This window comes from Gavia stellata, chromosome 4 (genome assembly GCF_030936135.1).
Source record: "Gavia stellata isolate bGavSte3 chromosome 4, bGavSte3.hap2, whole genome shotgun sequence".
In the NCBI taxonomy this organism is placed as follows: Eukaryota; Metazoa; Chordata; class Aves; order Gaviiformes; family Gaviidae; genus Gavia; species Gavia stellata.
In genome coordinates, this window is record NC_082597.1 from 65,219,261 (window position 1) to 65,240,448 (window position 21,188).

At 40.6% G+C, this 21,188-nt stretch overlaps 1 protein-coding gene across 2 annotated transcripts in view; it reads left to right on the top strand.

Annotated features, from left to right (window-relative positions):
* Positions 1-1,051: 1,051 nt before the first annotated feature.
* DGKI (diacylglycerol kinase iota) overlaps positions 1,052-21,188 on the top strand; it is a 110,417-nt gene continuing 90,280 nt past the window's right edge. For both annotated transcript variants that reach the window (XM_059816128.1, XM_059816129.1), the window contains exons 1-8: positions 1,052-1,159; positions 7,875-7,961; positions 9,182-9,277; positions 11,129-11,211; positions 12,693-12,753; positions 16,363-16,476; positions 17,019-17,156; positions 18,319-18,397. In XM_059816128.1, coding sequence (XP_059672111.1) covers positions 1,067-1,159; positions 7,875-7,961; positions 9,182-9,277; positions 11,129-11,211; positions 12,693-12,753; positions 16,363-16,476; positions 17,019-17,156; positions 18,319-18,397 — 751 coding nt within the window. In that variant the 5' untranslated portion in view covers positions 1,052-1,066. The remainder of the gene's footprint in view (positions 1,160-7,874; positions 7,962-9,181; positions 9,278-11,128; positions 11,212-12,692; positions 12,754-16,362; positions 16,477-17,018; positions 17,157-18,318; positions 18,398-21,188) is intronic.

The following is a 21,188-nucleotide window of genomic DNA, read 5'->3' on the forward strand; positions in this document are numbered from 1 at the left end:
TCAAAATCTTGTTCATATTTAGAGCAAACAAGACTGCAATGAGAAAATGTTCTGTTCAACTGAAAAATCTGAATCTTATTGAGGTCTGTAGAAATCCATTGAAACAGGCATTCCTTCTCCCTTTCTTTTTAACTACAAAAGTTAAGAAAAAGCGTAACATTTTGGAGAACTGTCTTTAAAATGTGTGTGTAAAAATGCCCTAATTGAAGAACCTTCTCTGAACCCTGTCATTTTATCTGCCCGCCCCCCCCCATGTTTGGTATGTAAGAGCTTTGAGGCTGAACCAATGTATCTGACTGCAGTGAACTGATTTAGCCTAGCGCAGTCACCTGGCAAGAGTTAAAACTGTAAATTTTCTTGTAGTCAGGAGGAATTTAATCCTTTGTTCCTGCTTATTCTAGGGCTTTCAGCAGAAATTCTCCTTCCATAGTAAAGAGATTGTGGCTATCAGTTGCTCCTGGTGCAAGCTGGCGGTAAGTGGACAATACTCAGGGAGACTGGTAGCAGCATCACTGAGTTTACCGCTCTGCAAGCAGTTTCATTTCTCCTGGCTCTCAGGGTTCCCTCTCTGTGAATCACCCCCAGTTTTGCCATTTCTCTTCCTTGTGCTCAAAGACACCATCACTTCCCCTGTCTGATACGAGTTCTCTAGGAGAAGAGTCTTGCCACACAACGTAGTTGCTGGCTACCTCCCATCAATGCCCTGCTGCTGCTAGTTCAGAGAGCCAAAGGGCTCTTAATACACACAGCTGCTTCAAACTAGGTTGTGGTCTTCAATCTGTGATCTGTGTTTAAGTAGGGATGATTGGTTTTTTTTGTTTTTTTTGTTTTTTTTGTTTTTTCCCAAAGAAGGCATGGCTAGGGAAAATGATCTTTAGTTATATATTCCTAAAACTCCATGGTTTGGAGGACTTGAAGATGGTGGAGTTGGGAACATTGCTTCAGTTTTTGTACCATCACCCGCTTCTTCCTCTCCATGCTTCCCCTTTGTCTTTGTCTGTCTTGGCCTCCTTATTGACTCTACTCTTTTCCTCTCTTCCAGTTTCATAATAAAGTCACCTGTTTCATGCTACATCACATTGAGGAGCCATGTTCCCTGGGAGCTCATGCTGCTGTTATTGTGCCTCCCACTTGGATCATTAAGGTGAAGAAACCTCAGGTAACTGCATGCTGATGTCTGTTTCTGAAGCTGTATGGCTGCACAGGGCCAGCCTGGCTTCACCGCTCGGTACTACTTCACTACGGCATGCTTTGTTCAACCCTGTCCCTCTTCCTGAAACCCAGCATACATCCATGGTGATTATGAACCTGTATCCTCCTGCCCCTCCATCCAGCCCTTCAGTAGGTTTCCCTGTTTGGGACGATTAGCAGCAAACATAACTTTTGTTCTGAGTAAATCCAGCTCAGGTTTGTTCCTCTAACTGTGACTTCAGCGAGCATACTGCAAGAAATCCCTTGTGTTGTAGGCAGTACAGCATGTTTCATTAAATAGAGCTGAGCAAATACAGGGAAAACTGTTTACAGACATTCACTTGAAGCTTTTGTAATGAATGTGATATGTTTTAGACAGGATACTGTCTTGTGGTGAACACAACAGGGAGAGAAGGTATCCAAAAGAGCTGGCCAAAAATTAAAAGGGGATTCCCATCATCCAGGAAGTATTTTGTTCTTTGAAAGTCTGTTTTCACTCCAGGTTGAACTGAAAGAAACAGACAAACTCACGCTGAACACATCAAGGAGCCAGAAATGCTGATAAAAGTTTTATTTCAGAAGCACTGAAACAAGTTGTTTTTTCTGAAATGAATAGTGTCTGGGACATTGAAACTTCCCACTCACATTTTCTTGTAATTTTCCTCCATTGACAGAAATGCTGGTTTTATCAAGCAGTGATGTGCAGTTCTTACATTAGTGTGTCCATCCTTGGGAAGTGACCCAGGGCTGTTTGGCTCTGTGTTCTGGTTGGCAACAAGAACCAGAGAAGTTCAGGCTGTAGGTGAGGCACTAAGACACAAATAGTCCCATGGAACTGGAAAATGGTCTGAGTTGGGACACTGGTCAGTCTTTAGTTACAGTTTAGGGATATGACTGTCAGATTTGTGTGTGAGTAGCACTTCTAACAATCTGGATATTGAAGACAAGAGGGGGAAAAAAAAAGTATAGAGTAATCAAAAAGTTGACCAGAGAGACCACTGTTTCTTTTTTAGGTCCTGAATAGGCAGGATCCCTAGCCATCTATCCTTTGAGAAAAAAGGGCTTTTCTGGCATTTGTATTTTTTCCCACACTCTTCTTTCACTGTTAGTTTTACTCCAGCCTCCTCCAGACAAATCTTTTTTTTTCCCTCCCTTGTTGAAAAGTCCTTGGCAGTGACTTAATCTTCTTGGCGAATTTTCAGCACCTGTGTGGTATTTGGCACAAAAATGAGGCTGGCTCCTTTTCTGTGTCCTTAAAGAGACTGTATGGCCCATTAGTCTTAAGTCTTTCGGTCCCTGGGCTTCACAGCAGACTGCCTGGAAGCTCTGCTTTGGGCATTAGCCACAGAATTGTTAACTTTAAGGGTTCGTGGTCATGAGGTGGATCCATGAGGTAGAGATCCTTGGGCTGGGAAACCCAAGGAAAGACTGCCCAACTGTTGCATTCCAGACCTGGAAACTGGGTACTGCCAGGGTCATTCAGCATCTTGTACCCTAACCATTTAACTGAAGCTAACCCCATAGACATGGGAGAAAAGAGATAACTGATCTGAGAACCAGCTTCCTGTGGCCAGAGGTGCTACCCTCTTCCTAGGTCTGATAAGGAAATGAAATCTTTTTTCACCCAGCACGTTTCCAATTTATTTATTATTCAAATTGTTTTAAATCACCATTTAAAAAAAAAAAACCAAAACCCAAACAACCAAAACCTCTTTCATATGCTTTTGAGTATATTTCCTTACAAAAAAAGAACTACTATTGAATTTGTTACATCATTTTATGGCTTATCAAAACCCCTTTTTGTGAGCTGGCAATACACTGCAGTCACCATTCTCTTAACCGAAATCAGGAAAAGAATATTAAATACTAGTTTTAATAAAAAGAAAATACATTAATAAAGATAGATGTATCCATGTCTGACCTTACTAAAAGAAGCCTTTCTTTGATCTTTTTAATTTTAATTTAATTTAATTTTTTAGTAAAAAAACCCCCAATAATACATGTAATTTTCTTTTGATTTGGCATTTAGTAAAAGCAGAGTACCTTCCTTAGAAAATTCGCTAAAAATATAATTTATTTCTTGTCCATGAATTTTTCAGAAAAGTTCAAATAAAAAAAATCTGTTCCAGTTAATTGTAATTCATAGGAAAAATGCTATAAAATAAAGGTTTAAAATGTTACACTTTAAGAAAATATTAGCTTTGTGTGCCTGAGTCATGAGTGGAGAGGAAGTACTTCAATCCAGTATTTGCTCTCCATCATGTCTCAAGTCCTTGAATTTCAAGGTCAGTAGCATGCAAAAGCTTTATCTTGAGTGAAATTGTATTTAGCACAGACAATGGGCATATTTCCATGAACTTCTTAACAGTACACATTACAGTGTTAGTTCTGGGGAATGCATCCTTATTGCTGTAGAAAATACTGGTGCATCTTTCAGATGTGTTTTCAGATTTTTGGCAGAAGTCTGGTTTTCTTATGTATTATTTTTTTAAAAATATTTTCTTTCCTCCTGCTGTTTCTGGCCAGCTCTACTTCTGTGTATAGTGACCCTCTTCACCCTATATGCACGTTTGGTAGACACTATCAAATATTGACTGTGTTCAATCCACAGAATACAAACAAAATATTCAAAAATTTTTGTTAATTCAGATAGTAAATAAATGTGTAGCCAGCAATCTGTTTTTCACATATTCCACAATCACAATAAATTTGGCTAGAAGCCTTTTTGTTATAAATTATTTCCTCAGCTCTAATCAACTACTCATGTTGGTCACAGGCAACTCCTGAACTGAATTCCCTACTCATATGAAATTGATTTTAGTGGTGCCTTCATCCTGTTTGCTGGTTGTTTCTTTTAAGCAAATAAGATGGCTTTTTGTAGCAAAACCTTGCCCTGATTTTTAGTTTTTATTTCTCTTTGTATTGCTACAAAAATGTTTTTTCATGCTTTAGTTTGTACAACGTGGGTCACCACCTTTCAAATACTGGGCTTGAATAAAGAGAACACTCCCGCTCTGATTACCAGCAACATTGTGGTAATGAAACATTACAGTGTAATTGGTTAAAGACAAATCTCTGCTGATGACCTACATTCTAAATGGAGAGCTTTCACTTCTTGCAAGCAATTGATTGCAAGATGAAGAATATTCAGAATGGTTCAAATAGCTTTGGGATTGGTGGTAGCCCTGTATGTAATGACCCATTTACATGAATGGGACACTCCCAGTATCTATTCCATGTTATTCATAATGTGAGCCACTTCTGTAACTTCTTTACTGATTTCCAGTGTTTCTGTACTGTGTTAGCAGCACTTTGATACCAGCTCTGATTTCCTGGGGTTCAAATCAATTCCATCTCCTAGTTTGTGAAAGCAGGTCACCCCTGTTGACTGGTGGTATTTTCTTATAGGTGACGTTTGGTAGCTCAAGTGGTGTTAGCTCTAGGAATGGGCTTGCTATGCATATGTTGTGGGAGAAAAGTAGATAATAAAGAGGACCTGGCTGATTCAGTCTGTCTTCTGTTTGGGAAGGAAAAGGCAGTAACTGTAAAATTCCAGGGTTTTTTTTCTGTTCAAGGTGAGTAAACATGGTGTTTTCTTCTCCTTCCTTGAGGACCTTGAAAAAGTGCTAGTGAATGTTTATACTTCTGGGTTTATTTCTTTATTTCCTCAATTGCTGAGTGCAGCTGGCTTGTCTGATTGTGGTTTGTGAACAACCAGAAGGCGGTCAAGATTGGCCTTCCCAGAGGCTATTTAAGTCATTTGAAGCCCAGCATGCTAAAAGCCTTTGAAAATGAAGGCTGAAATGTTGTAAATGAAAAGGTTGAAAGGGTCCATTGGATCTGCTTGAGATAGTCTGTGGCCCTCACACCACCCAACACCATACAAAAAGGACTCAAATTCTTCGGTTCATCTAGCTAAGCTTGCTTAGAACTATAGTGACCATGCAGTAATACCAAAAATCTCTCTTTAAGATGACCAAACTGACATCCACAAAAGAGAGGTTTCCTCTCTAGAGGCAAGTTAGGATTTAAATATGGTGCCCATTTAATGGTATGCTTTGCTATCAGGTACTTCACTGAATAACACTATACATTTATAAAATACTCATCACCTTGTTTTGTGAACAAGGTAGTATGCATCCATTTCTTCAGTTTAATGTGCAAAGACTGATGATTGCTATTGGCTGGTGGTATTCTGCATGTTTGCAAAGAGAACCTACATATGTTTAAGCAGCTTTTTTGCCTTTCATCTGCATGGACATGCAGTCGTAATCATTGTAGCAAAGCTTTAGATTCTCTTAACACTATAGGTGTAGGCATGTTTTTTTAAAAAAAGTGAAACAACATAGCTGTGACAGCATATTTTATTGCCTTTTTGAGTGTGGAAATGAAAAATGTTGTAATAATGAATGGAGGCTTAGACTAAAACTGTTTCTCTAATATAGTTGTATGCCTCTTCCCACCCCACCCATAGGCAAGAAAAGAGATATGTTGTAATGGGATATAATGACAACTACATTTAAACATTCTTTACATTATTTTTTTTCTTAAAATTAGTCAGGATTTTACTAACTGTCTTTGCCCTTTCCAGAAGAATTTCACTGGGCTTAGTCCATCCATTGTGGAGGTAGAAAAACAAGTACAGTCCTTCTTCCAGAGGTACAGTTAAGTACTTGCCTAGTATAATATCTAACTTGAGTTATAGACTATGGTTTGCCAGCAGAATTCACTGCACTTTACCAATAGGATAAGTATTTTGAATTTTATACCTGGAGAGACTGAAGGACAGGGGAAAGGCTTGATATGCCTGTGACCTTTCAGCAGACCACTGGCAAGACTGCAGATAGACTAGATCTTGTCTTTGTCATGTGTTTTGCCCCACTTTAGGGACAATCCTTCAGCAGAGAATGTCTGAGAAACTAGGCTAAGGCCCCCACAGGAGGCAGCTTTGAGAGTAATGTCCTGTACCTTTATATTGACATAAAGATTTTTGTCTACAGTCAGTCTGACTACTGAGGTAGGGCAATAAAAGATCATGCAGATGTTATTGCCAATGCACTTCTCTAGTCAGTGCAGTCTTCGTAGTTTATCATGCTTTCAAGATCACTCTGTATCAGAGTAGGGAAGAGTATGAACACTTCTTTAGATGGTCTCTCAACATATTGTCTAAAAGGGCAAATGTCCTGTAATTGCTCCACAGAGCTGTCTTGTCTTCAGTATTTTTGGTAAGCAACAAAGCATGACTATCTCCTGGTCCACAAGGAATTTTGAGAGGTAACAAAAAGCTTGGGACCTTGTGCGCTACAGCAGACTTCTCTTGGTCTGGGTGTAAAAGGACAGTGTCTTTAGGTATTTGAGTGAGTTAGCTGCTAGTTTTTCTTAACTTCTCAGAGATGTGGAAACATTAACTTCTGTATCTGGTGCGTCGTACTGAAGTCTTGAAATTCTGGAAGTGGTTGTTAGGTATTAAACAGAATCTAGTAGCTATTCCTGTTAATGTTGGTTGGCAAGAAGGATTAAGGACAGACATCACTGCTTACAGATTTGGTGATCTCTGGTCATTGACTTTTTTTGTTAGCGCTACACTTTTGAATAAGGTCAGGACAGAAATGAACTTTTGGATGAGCCGAGTGGATCTTGCTTCCCTCTTGAAGCCAGAAAAGAAAAATAAACTTTCTTCTAATTCTCTGTGTTACTTTATTTCCTGGTGACGGCTAGCCTAGAAGTTGAAATACTGAGAAAGTATTTACAGTATTTCCTATAATACAAAATTTCAATCATCTGGAAAGGGTTAGAGTTTTCTGCAGGTATGACTTCAGTTACTGAGTTAAAATAATGAAAAAATAAAATTCCCCTTTTTGGACTGTTCTTATCGCACCAGAACATCTTTTGGCTCAGTATCACTGAGGAGGCTATCACCAGCCTGGAGAATAGTTTTGAGGCAAGTTCTATTTTAATAGGATCTGCAAAAATACAAGCAGTTTTATGGGGGTTTTTCCATGTAATTAAGTGATATTGTTATTTAAAAGCAAAGCAAACACAAACTTTACAAATACCCCCCTCACCCAAATCGTTAAATGTTAATAATTCAGTTTGTTCCTTAGCAGATGATTACACAAGCTTCTTGATAGGCTGGAACTGACTCCACAGTGCCAGCATCATACGCCATGGTGGCCTACGTTATGTTGAGTCATAATGGTTGCCAGAGCTAAAACTTGTTGTTTTCTTTCCTAAAAAAACATGAAAAATATCTCATTTATCATGTTTTTTATTACATCTTTATGCAGGTGGTCTCCATACCAGGAGACGAGCCTGATTGGGCAGGAGACTGGAGCCCCGAAGGGGAAACGGGCGTCTCCTACCCCTATTGGGAGGGTTGGCAGGTACAACATGTGGTGTTATGTGAGTCTATGGGAGCATCTGATCTTCTTCCCCCCTCACAGCGTGGGAAAGTTTCCAGTTCCAAAGCACCAGTCTGGTCTCCGTGTGTGGCTTTCTCCATAAACGGTGGTGTGGAAGTGTAAAGCATGCAGCGCATGTAATTTAAATCTCGAGCATGTGCCAGATACTCTTATCATTCTCCAAGTGGACATGCATGGAAGAGCTTCGTAAAGGGGCTCTGTCTGGGCCTGTCTTCTAAATTTTGTTTTGCTTTTCATGTATTCTTTTTTCTTTTGATGTAGAACTCATTGAAGACTTCAACACGGCGAAAGAAGAGAACGTCTTTTAAAAGAAAAGCCAGCAAAAGAGGCAATGAAGTAGGTATTCAAGTGCTTTGGAAATCAGGCTCCCGTTGTTTAATTGTCTAAACGCAGACTTTAAAGTTTAATTTTTTTACTGCACTGCTTAATATATTTTTTCCCCAGTGGAAAATTCCATGCTATTGAATTTGTTGGGAGAAGAGATTAGTTTTGATAAAACTTGTATGAGAAGTTTTATTTGCTGAGTTGATTTTTTTCAAGAAACAACACACCAGACTCCAGAAGGACCAGCAGCCTAATGAAACAGCATTCCCTTGGGATGTAAGAGACTCAGCTCAGACCCTTGGTTTCCACTAGGCAGAGCAGGGGTGTGAAACTGGGGTTGTGAAATCCATGGTGAGTGCACTGATGCAAGGGTCTGGTCCAGTTTGAGGGTGTCTCCCTCAGGAGATCTTGTATTGGAGATATTCTGTTTGTGTGAAAATTGACATTGGGCCACAGAGAGAGAGAAAACAGATGAATGATCTGATGTTTTGATTTACCATGTAGCTTGTTTCCAGACCCTGCTTAGTGGTTTAGTTATATAGATGAACAACAGCCTCATGGGAAGAGGTGGAGGGAGACTCGCCTCTGCATAGCCAGAGCTCTCTGGTTAAGATCCTCACGTGGGTGGTGGGAGAACTGCAGACCAGAAACTTGAATCTCTGTCTGCCACAGCCCAGAAGAATGCCCTCACTAGTGGGGTCTCTGGTGTCCTGCAGGGGCAGGGAGTAGGGAGGCAAATAGCTTCCTCATTGACATGTCATGTTTGACCTGTGACATTTGTTCAAAGGTGGGAGGGCCGGCAAGGCCAAGAACTCAAGAGCAGATCATCTGCAACTAAGTGCTGATACAACTTGTCTGTTAGGTGGAATTAATGAAATAAGTAGTTTATCTCATTCTATTTTCCATTGGAAAATTGTTCATATTAGAAATAGCACTTTATCTGACACATTATTAGCCCTGTCTGAATAATTGTTTTTTGGGGAAATAACATTGAGTAAAATTTTAAAATAATTTTGTGCTGGCCTGAAGTGATTATCCCCGTCCTTATCTTCTTACTCAGTTGTCTCATCTGGATAAATTAGTCCCATCTGAGCACCCCATTAACATGGCTGTACTGTATCCAGTACCTGAGGTAGTTTTGTCTACTGGATCTCTACTATGGCTAGGCTGGGTCTCCTGCACATGTTATGCCAGGGAAACATACATAGCTTGTACTAAAGCTGTTTCTTGCTTCTGTTTCTCAGGATAACAAGGGTCGGCCATTTGTGATAAAGCCTATCTCCTCTCCACTCATGAAGCCACTGCTGGTTTTTGTCAATCCAAAAAGTGGAGGAAATCAGGTAAGAACATGATCTGGATCCAGGTCACACAGTTTTAGTTTAACAACAGTGTTTCTGCAAATGAGAATAGTTTTTGGTGAGTCAGATAGGAAGAACTCTATGCAACTGAACTGCTGTCCTTAGAAGACGTCTTTGCTGTTGAATGCCTTCTCCACTTCATAGAACTGGGTGGGTGGAATGAATACTTGAGTATTTGAGCAGTTGTATTCCTATCTTCATATTCTCGAAAGGAATCTGAAATGGTAGTTTGGAGGTTTTCAGAAGACTTCATCTTTCCACAGAAAATTTAGATTCCCAATGAAGTCTTAGACTTTTATCCAAAAAGTGATTTAATTTTACTAGGAAAGCCTAGTGAAATTAGTGAATGTGAAATGACACATTCCTATGGCATTTAAAAAAAATCATTACTGGTCTTGTACTGTACCATAGAGAACAAAGTTTCAGTGACTAACATGATCATGCAGCAGACTTCTTTCTTAGGGTTCTTGGAATTAAAACTTATCCAAGTGAAAATTCTGCAGATTAGTTCTGCCACTTTTTGAATATCAAATAAACTGAGTGCCTTGTGGTAAACAAGGCCTTCTAGTTGAAAAAAGATTGATGTAAGATACAACAGATGCCTATAGTACATGGAGAATAGCATAGCTGCTGCTTACTTTCTCCTCTGTTAGAAGAATTAGGGAGGTTATAAAATGAAACTGCTAAGACTCTGATTCAAAACAAAGAAAAAAGTTGGTCCTTCTCACAGCGTGTAGTTCAGCTGCAAAACTCCTTGCCATAGGATGTTGTGGATGCTAAAAATTTACATGGGCTGAAGGAGAGATTTGGAAGAGGAAACCCTGAAGGTTACTGAAGTCCTGGACCCCTCCTCTGGCTCGAGAGTTCTATGAACTGCAAATAGCTGAGGCTGGGAGAATACCTACAGCAAACATCACATTTATTTTCTCTGATCTTATACCTTTTCCTAGGCACTTTGTCTACTATTCTTGGTTCTCCACTTAGGGGAAGGTGTCAAACAGAAGAGCCGTTCCTCAGAAGGGGGAGCAATCAAAGATTCCTGACTTGCACCACCTAGGCTATGTCTGAAATGTATTCTTCAATTACTTCGAAGTACAGGCTGGCCCCATGTGGTTCTTAGGCCTCTTCTGCTAGTAAGATATCCTACCACTTTGTGTCTGGGCAGAACATGAAGGAAGGGAATCAAGTGTCTGGAATATGAACCCAAGAGTTTGAGAAGGCAGAAATTATATCTATAGGTGATGGGCTGGCCACGCTGCACTGAGTGAGGGAGCATTGGGGCAGCTGTAGCCCAGAGTCCTTGGCTCCTGCTTCATTAAATGGTAGAGAACTGCAGTTATGAGTGTTCATGGTGGTGATGGTGGAGGTCAAAGCAATGTCATTGCTTGGATGTTGTGCAGGACACTGTTCAATGGCATGGTGACTTTGCCCACAAGCTTGTTCAACTTCTTGCTGTCATGGATGGCTGAGGGTGGTGTGGGATAACGGAGGTTTCTTGTTGCAGGTGGTGAGAGGTAGGAGAACAGGTCGCTGTGGGAGCTGAACCTTTGGTCTGACCCTTATTGCCTGTTCTTATGAACCATTAATGATCTGTGTTTGTTAAATTTAGTCTATATGTATACATATGCACCCAGCCCAGATTGGTGGGTCACAGTTCTATAGAGCAGTTATCTGCTATGCCACTTTCTAGTTTCTCTTTCTTGGTTTATGTTTGCTTTGTAAAGCACAGAAGAAAGAAAAGCAGTCCAAATACAGTAAATATTGAACACTATTATTTCTAATAATCTAAAGCTATTCATAATTTCCCTTCCTTTGATTTTTCTCTTTTCCCAGGGCACCAAGGTTCTCCAAATGTTTATGTGGTATTTGAATCCACGCCAGGTCTTTGATCTCTCTCAGGAAGGGCCAAGAGATGCGTAAGTTCTCAAGCCTTCAGTGCTGCAGACCATAATTCTTTTCTTATCAGGATAGCAGTCACAGATCTAGCTTGGATAGATTGGTAGACTGTGTACTAGATTTACGTATCCAAGTTTTGGTAGTGATGGGGGGGTGGGCTGCAGTGGTGGCTTCTGTGAGAAGAGATCAGGAGCTGCACCCATGTCAGACAGCCAGTTCCAGACGGCTCCAATAGGGACCCGCTGCAAATCCCGCAGTGCCTGACCATTGCCTAGTGGCTGAGCATTACAATGGGGTGAGGCTGCCTCCAGATTTCCATACATGACAGCAGCATGCGAGTACCTCTGCTTGCTGAGTAACTAACTCGGCTTCTCTGGGCAATAGTTGTTGAGCATCTTCCAGGGGATGGAGGACCTGTCTTTAAAGGGATGAATCTCACTGCTAAGGGTTAAGAGACCATCCTTCTATGGTATTTGAGATAGGGATACTTACTTTAGTCAACCATCTGTTCAGCTCTACTTTCACAATTTAGACAGCACAAAACTATAGTAATCATGTAAAATCAAATATTTACCTGTATAAGAACAGTCCAGGTATTTGCTAGTCATACTTCTAAAACACCCAAGCCTTTTTTCCCCACTGAAACACTTCCACTGCTGCTCCCCTTGTAATGTATTGAAGCTTTAAAGTATACATACAGTTTTCAGAGCTGTGTGATGGAGTTAAAGGAGGATTAGGTCCTCTGATCAGTCAGCTCTCTACGTGTGAAGGTACCCCCTCCATTGGGAGATACTTCATCATGCCTCTCTTTCATGCAACTGAAGGAAGGAGTCTTTAATGGGTGCTTTTTTTGGCTCTTCTGTGGTATCTTAGATCAGATATCCAGAGAAAGAGCTCTGTTAGATGTTATTGCCTTCTGTGTTGTTGAAGAAATACAGTTACCAGCTGAGGGAGCTGCCATGTTCTACATGCCTCAGAAATGGTGGCTCAGCAAATCCTGATGAGGAACACTAAATCTTATTTAAAAACCTCAATGTTTATATTTGTTTGCTTTAGGATAAGAGAAAAATGGAAGATTTTTGTCATCTCCAGAGGGAACATGAGAATCTGGCCTTTCAGATTTAGCATGGGAACATGTGAAACTGATCAAATACTCTCAGGAGGTGCTGCCTAGCCATGGAGGAAGGCCCCATTTCACATCCTAGTGGTTTTGTGTGTATGTGTGTGTGAAGATGTGAAGTGAGCCACAGGGCTCAGGTTGGGTTGGGGCCCATGCTGCCTGCGGCTGCCAGGGCTGATGCCTCCTCACTGCGGAAGCTTTTGGTAACACTGAGATTTTTTTTTTTTTTATTTTTCTGCCTCCACCCACACCCTTAGTAATGAATATTCAAAAATGCAATAAGCAGCAGTTAAACTATCACTCAGCAAAATGCATAAAAAGTGCCTGCATCATTGTTCTGACATTTTTCTCCCCTTTTTTCCCTTCCCCTCCCCTGGGCAGGCTGGAGCTGTACAGAAAAGTGCCAAACCTGCGGATCCTGGCCTGCGGCGGGGACGGGACGGTAGGTCGCCGGCGCCTGGCAGCCCCGTGGTCATCGCCAAGAGATTAAATTCCTTGCAGCTGTGGGTTTCCCACCTCGCGATGCCTGCAGAGCCAGATAACAAACCTCACATTTGTGAAATCTACTTTTCTAAAAATGTTCTGTGAGGCGTGGCCTGTGTAGTGATGGGGCCAGATCCTAATGTCCAAGGTCCTATCTGCTTTATGTATAAAGATTTGATACAGCTTAAGAAAATAAAGACTGTCTTTGCTGGCCTCCTCTCACTATTTGCACAGATCTGAGGGTCTAGTAGGTTAAGTCAGTGTCTGGGAGCCATTATATCTTAATTTCTGCTCCTTCCTGCTATCATCTCCGTGATGTCTGAGGACAGTCAAATGGGGTCTCCTCTCTACCTAAAGAAAGTGAGTTTCCCCACTTTCTTTACAAAGCATCTGTAAGGAAGGATATTGCATTGGTCATACTACTAGCCTGGGATCTGGCAGATCCATGGTCAGAATTTCTCTTTGCTACTGAACTTCTGTGTGTTCTTGGATAAGCTAAAAGGGTCAGATCTTTAAAGGATTTAGGCACCTTCACTTGGAGACAGGCTCTGTGGTTCAGGGCCTGGAGGCCAAGAGTAGTAATGGAGGCATTACAACCATGTTATTCTTTCCAGTAATTAGGAATATTGTACATCTCAGTCTGTGTCACTGAGTGCTTAAATGCAGTTGAAAAACTGACCTTTAATCTCTGAAGATCAGTTCCCCAAACATGCACTTGCTAATAGTTGTAACTGTAGGTACAGTAAGGAAAATGCATTACCTTTTGCAAGGTGCAATGGCCGGCTGGGATAGATATATGTAGATAGGTAGGGCATGGGGAGGCTCTTTCTTTTCTTCCCCCCCCCCTCTTTTTTTTTTTTTAGTGAGCTGAACCAGCCCTCAGCCCATCTCTGCTTGAATTTCTGGGGGAACTTTCGGTTCAGCTGCTGTGGGCTCTTTTAAAATGCCAACTGTAGGGGTTATTAATACCGGTGCTTCCTCTTCAAGAGTGAAGAAAATACGTGATTTGACTACTGTCTTGCTGGTACCCGGGACAATAAGATACTACTGAATTGTGAATGTTCTTTGAGAAACTTGCAAGGCACTGTTTTAGCAGGAGGCATAACTGCAAAAAGAGTTTCAATCTGTTTCTGAAATTCTTTGCAGCTTCCATCTGAGGAAGCTGCATATTTTAATAGGGGGGAAAAAAATCTTCATCCTGAAAATATTAAAATAGAAATGAATGCAACTACATTTAAGTCTGACCATCTTTTGTTTTCTCTTTGCTGAGCAGTGCAAGCGACAGGTGGCAGCACCTTCTCATTAGTATGAGCAGCACTCCGCTATTACCTTTGCTGCTGCTCAGTTTGAAGCAAATTAATATCTAGTTATTCCCAAAGCCATTACATCTAGAAATGAAAAACCTGCCTCAAATGGACTTAGTGAATATTCAATGAGACCAGATGTTACCTTGCATTATTGAGGTGAATCAGAACTTATTGTAACTTTTCCATCATCGCTGCTTGCTGTTCCTTTCCAGGGTGTAAGTGGAAAGCTTTGCTTTCAAAGCAGTCAGGAGCTTTCTGCTTACAGGGAAATGATAGTCTTTGTCATCCTTGATTGTAAAACTAATGTGCAAGGTTTAGAAATGACCTCAAGTTAAATAGCAATGTTGTACTTATCAATTAGTAATTTGAAGTTTCTGTTTATCGGTTAAAAGCATTTACACAAGTGGTAGGTATTGTAATGCTACTTGCACCAGTGGGCGTACACCAGTGCACAGATGTATGGATTAAGTCAATGGCAATGACAAAGGGCTGATGACAAAAGAGTCCTTAACAAGTCTGGCCCCGTTATCGTGACTCTTTATTCTGTGTCCTGTTATCAATACTGAAGGATAGATTTTTGAAAGGTAGGGGTTTACTTAGCTCTGAAAATCTCATAAGAACTGTACTTAGTCCTACCATGGTGCCCATGATAGACTTAAGAACCTTTCTTGACGTCCAAGTTAATGAGAGTTGTAAGTGATTCAGATGACTGTTGTCAGACAATGAGGTCTAATGTGGATTCACATCCCAGATGAATGCTTTAATAATTGTACAGTTGGTTATGATAAATAACTGTCTGATAAATGCTGTTTATACTTAATTAAATTTCTTCAAGACACTTGGAGAAAGACATACCCTAGAATACCAAATAAAGTGGTGGTTGCTGTATCTATCAGGCCACCCCCTCTCCAGTCCTTCAAATTCCAGCTGTGGTTCCCAATCCCCATGTTATGCTGGGTACCTTTTGTGAAGCTCCAGTTTTATCCCAGTTTGGGCTAAGAATCTATTTGAAACCATAGAAATGGGGAGTTGGGGATTTTTCCTCCCCCCATAGTTGGAGGAGGAAAAATCCTGTCCAGCTACAGTCAGGATTTCAATTTTATCTCTTATTTAAAATCTCACATTTCCAGTAGAGACTGCATCTTTGAACGTTGGCATCAGGGAAAAGAAATAGATCAATTTTTTTTTCTTAATTCTTTGTTTAAAAATGCAGCACAGATTTTCACAGATTTTAATTATTTTTTTTTTTTGTAAAAGTGAGAAATAGTTTAAGATAGTCCCATTTTCTTGTAGCAAGAATTTCAGTCAAAAAGTTTCAGAACATTTTCAGCAACTCTTCTTTACCCCCTTGGAAACTACCATTTAATGGAAACAAAATATTTTACAATAATGTGTTCCTTCTGGCTAGATTTCTATTTGAAAGTTTTATGTAGTCCAGAATAGGGGCAGGAGAGAGAAACAGCTGTCTAAAATAACTAATAATTTACAATACAAAAGAGCCACATTCATTGTTCCAACCCAAAGACTTCAACCCTAAGCATAAGGGTTTGTCTTTTTATTCTAGGCTTTTAGTCTTCTACTTATGTGTGTGTGTATGACTAGAATATATACATTTTATGCTTTGCCCTGAGTGAAATAATTCAGCACTAAGGTCTCTTGTCCGGGGAATGGGAGACCTGTGGGCAAGTCCATCCTTGACTTGATCTGGACCCTCTATTCCAGTTCCAGGACATGCTCTGAGATACCATGCTGTTTTAATGTGTGTCTCCCATCTTTCATTAGTTGTCAAAGGTTTAGTTTCTTCTAGCAGAAGGGCACTTCAAAAAATTTATCTTGAATCATGCATATTATTCTTTACTCATTTTTACATATAGTATTCTTCAGAGCAGTAGTTAGGCAGCCTTAGCCAGGTGTAATTCTATGTGTTTTCATTTCCTGCTTAAAGAACAGCAACTTACGTGCTCCGTTCCCTCAGTAACTCTGTTAAAGTTACTCTGCTGTTAAAGATAGCCAGTGTTTACATCCCACTGCTTCTGCTTGCACAGGAGCTTCATGAAAACTGCTGTATCTGTTCTCCGAAAGGTGAAACCTCAGATGGGGCAGGTGTAGAATTAAATCTCAGATACCCTCATTTTTCCTTCTCGCTTTTGTTTTACTTAATCTTCTCTGTAAAGGGGATACGATCAAAATATGTCTTTTTCTTTTATTCCATGCCTTTTAATCTTCCTGACTAACAGTTCTCTGTATTCCCTGTTTTATAGGTGGGCTGGATCCTCTCCATCCTGGATGATCTGCAACTCAGCCCCCCGCCTCCTGTGGCTGTCCTTCCGCTTGGCACTGGGAATGACCTTGCCCGCACCCTCAACTGGGGTGGGGTAAGCACTGACTGGGGTACCCTTACCTGCGGGCTCTCAACTTGCTGGTGTGATTTAGTTGTGTAGTATGGTGAAACTTCATTTTGGCTAAAATAGCAGGCAGGGGCTATGTCCAAGGTCTGCTTCAGATTGACACAGTGGTTTGGTTCAATTTCCAGTCTGGGATCTTGAATTACTAACGATGTAGTTGTTGTAACAAAAGTGTACATAGATGCATCTGTCTGGTATTTCAGGCCAAGTAATGAGGAGGATATTCAGGCTTCTAACTTAAGCATAGTTTAAACTTTATTTCTCTGCGCTTACCCTTGACTTTGAGCTCCTTTCCTTATGATCTTACTTTGCTTGGCTGAGACTTATGTGCCTCAGCAATAGCTTGTTGAAATGCTTGATAGATCAAAATTTAGCAATATTTTGAGGTGTTCTTAGGAACATTTGATCTGGCCTCTATGAAAGGAGGGAAGTCTGCCAGGTAATTGGTGAGTGACTTGCTTTGCTTTCACTATCCATGGCTGATATTCTGGTGACACTCCCTCTGCTGTCAGGGTTACACAGATGAGCCAGTGTCCAAGATCCTGTGCCATGTAGAAGATGGGACCATTGTCCAGCTGGACCGCTGGAACCTCCAGGTTGAGCGCAACCCTGATTTGCCGCAGGATGAGTTGGAGGATGGGGCACGTAAGGTTAGAGCCTTCTTTTTCCCAGGGGGACTACAGGATGCTTAAGAGTGTCTTTGGGTTACACCATAAGATGCACAAGTGGGGACGCTCTAAAACTTTTTAATTCTCTAGTTGCGTCTCTTCCTTTCGCTCTTTTCATGTGTCAGTGCTTCCAGAGGTGTGTGAAACGTAATACATACCAGCCATTTATTTGTTGTTTGTAAGTCTCAGACATTGAGCATTTCAAGAACTAAATCCTGGCAAAAATCCCTAGTATCTTATCTGACAGGTCATTGTTTTTTTTCCCTAGTTAACCTGGGGCGGCAGGAGAAGCAACCTTGTGACCACTATCCATTCGTAAATTAGAGAGATAAATCTAAAAACAGGATGTAGAATTTTATTCCTTTGGATTTTGCTAATGGATACCAACTGTTTCCTACTGTACAGCAAGGAGTAGTGTATTTTTGTATTTATCTACTTTGTGTATGGGTCTCCATATGATCTTGATAGTTGAAGAATGGGAAGATCTTTTTGAGGGGATCACATTTATAGTAATATGTCATTTGGACTGGAGATGTTGGAAGTGTTCCAATCAAAAAAAAAAAAAGAAAAAAATTGTGAACTGTTTTCCTCTTAGTTATAATTTCCACCTTATCTATCAGATGCTACTGTTCCCTCTCCACAGTCCTGCTGGGCATGTGTAATGATGAAGAAGCCTGATGTGTGCTTCCCTGCCTCATGCATCCTCAATAGAATTAGGGCTTCTTGTCTGGGACTTGCATTGCTCCTGGTTATGTATGAAGCAGGAAGAACATAGCTTAGTTTCATTTGCCATGCTGAGCTTGAAGTGCCAGCAATTAGGAAAACCTTTGTATTGACATGTTAAGTGGAGCAGCATTATGGAAAATCTCAATGGCAACATAAGGGAACCCTTTGTGTTTACAAAGATACTTATATGATCATAAAGCACTGTAGATGTGTTTGTGTTCTTTAGGCTTTTGTAGCTGATCGTCTTCCACAAGCTATTCCTAACCTTCAGAGCAACCTTCTGCATACATTTCCTTAATATATTCCACTTTCTTCTTCTTAGGTTTTCATGAGATGCCAGATTTAAAGTAGTTCCTGGTGTGTCATGGAATGTTTCATTTGTGTTATTTTTACATGTCTTTTTATTATCCAATTACAGCTTCCACTCAGTGTCTTCAATAATTACTTCAGCCTTGGATTTGATGCACATGTTACACTGGAGTTCCATGAATCTAGAGGTAATAGGAACTTTTTACTTCCTTACCCTTGGGAATGGGCAGTTATTTTATGTGAATTACAAACGGAGTTGGATTTAACATCCTGTTTTTATAATTTAGAAGGAAAGCTGGAATATAAAAACCCACGATAGACACAAGCAGGAAGGAAGTGATTGTATCATGAGTTTCCAAGGGACTTCATGATTTAAAAATGAAAAAAATATAAGGAAAAATGGCATTCACTGGAGGAAAAAGGCTAAAAAGGGAGCTTTTCAAAGTTTTTGATCTTCTAAAGGAGATACCAAGTACAGATATAAAGGAAGTTTATGCTGATGTAGAAGTGCCAGAATAAGAGCGGAAAGAAAAACAAACGTAAGTCAGGTGCCAGTTTTCCCCTCCAGTGTGGAGGTGGAGGGAGGAGAAAAGCTGCGAGGCTGTGGAAGTAGCAGGATAGCAGAAGGATAATTGTATTCTAAAACTGAACAGCTGTTACCTATGGATGAGTATAGCATAATATCATTGGACTTGGTACAGACCCAGAGTGTTTCTACGCAAATGAAAGGGTTTAATGAAGTCCACAAAGCTGTCAGGAATTTGAGCTGTTGTAGCATCTTGTTCGCTCCCTTGCCGATGGCAGTTATACCACCCCATACAGATCCAAATGCAGCTTAACATGTGGGCTTTGGGCTGATGTGAACTGCTCTATTTATATGGTTTAGGTAAGCATGCTTGTATGAACAAGTCTTTTTCAATTGTCTGTGTTCAGCTTTTGGTCATTTCAGCTTCATATGCAGGTATTTTTTCTGAATGACAGCTTCCCTTATCTTCACTTTTGTACTATCAGAGTGTCATTTCAAGATGAAAAGATAGCAATGCTAAATAAAGAGCAGGGTACATGATGGAATGAGCTAATGCATATTTAATAATGTTTAAGACTGCTTCAAGCTTTAGGAATAATAATGAGGGGCCACAAAAGGACACAGAAATAAAACAATGACAGCTGTATGCATCTTTTTTATGAATGCATAACACTATGCATTGCTAATGTGACTGTGAATATACTGTATAGATGAAATGCATGGCTACTTTCTCACTTAATGGAGGCATTACTTAATAATGAAGTAATGGAGCCCTATAAAGAATGAATGTTATTTCAGAGATGCCAGTGTTTTAAAAATTTACATGGGTGAAAAAATACTTGGCAGAGCAAGCTGTGTGTCTGTGAGTGGGTATGTGTGGCCAGGAGAGCTTTTCATAGCACAAGTGTCTGCTCTTACAAGGCATTACTGCTGGTGTCTTCCTTACCCTCTCAAATGCTAAAATACACAAATGACTCCTATGTGTTTTAGGAGAGAAAAGCTTGTAGCCTTGGAGGTGTTGCTGGTGTGTGGGTTTTATTGTGTTTCACGTAGAATTAAGCAGTGCAAAACAGATTTTCATCTCATTTACAACTGATGACAATCCAGAGAAACTCTTAGCAAAACTTTAGCAGAACTTAAAGCGCTTTCATGGCTGTTGCACTTGGTCTGTTAAGATAAGTGGTTGTATGTAGTTGCTTCTGTGGAGCTATTGTAATCACATATAATATTAAAACAAACAAACACCATGCTCCCCCATCTACTTCTGCCCTGCCAAACCAAAATAAATTAGATTGATTTGAACTCAGCCTATCAGGGCATTTTATGCAATAGAGATTGGTCAACTGTTATATTTAGAATAACCAGTGATTGCAACATCTCAGAGGAACCTGTACACGAACGTGGCCTTTTCTATGGCAACCTCTACACTTTTCTTGTGACTGATCAGATTGAGCCTTGAGGGGTGGCTCCAAGCCTAACGTATTTAGCTCTGCTTCTTCAGGAAGTGTTCGGGGTAGCAACTCTTTCCAGAGTCACAGTTTCCTCTCTTGTTATCCTTAAGCTTTGGTGGATCAAGGGAGATGCAATTTACTTTATCCCTGTTGACATGCTGTTTGCTCCCTCAGCTCTCCAGGACTGTTCACTTACAGGGCACCTCCCTCCACTCACGCACACACACATTAGCACTTTCCTTTTGCTACTCCCCTGATGGCTTGAGAAGTGTGAGGATGGAGTGAGCCTTGGATATGCAGTCAATGATTTACTTCCACAATTGAAATTGCACTCTAATCAACTTTAGGCTTTATTCCACATCACACTCTCCCCTCCCTACCTATGCTCATTTGCTATGTCAGAGGTAGGAGCAGTTCAGTACGTTGAAGGTCCCTAACCTCAGAAAGGATCCTTTTCTGATTAGTCAGTTCCAAACTGGGGCTTTGGTTCTGGTCGGTATTTGTCGTAAGATCCATGTAAAAGCCAGTGCCCTGGTGGCTGCTGCCCTCAGTCACCGGGGATAACCACATCAGAGAATGTGCAGCATGGGCACTGAGCCCTCAGGAGCCTCCTGCTTCTTAGTATGGGATGTTGAGACTTTCTGTAAAGAGCTGTGAGCTCGGTAAGTGAGATGAGATTTACTTATGCAGTTATATTAATAATTTTAAGAAGGGGTGGCTCTGACTGCATTCCAGGCTCACCCGCAGCACAACAAATAGATGATAACAGTAGCTGGGCAAACAATCAAAGAAGAAACGCAGAGTAAGTAGCCCATTCTTATGAAATGGAGCCTTATATTGTGAGATGTAGTGACTTCAAAGAGAACTAGAAACATTGTTTCAAGGGGTCATTTGAGAAAAAGTAATCTGGAAGTGTTCACACCAGTGTGATGCTTTAGCCAGGAGGACTATCTTGCTACTTGGATGTTTTCACTAGAGAATTACTGAGCAAGGATAGGTGGT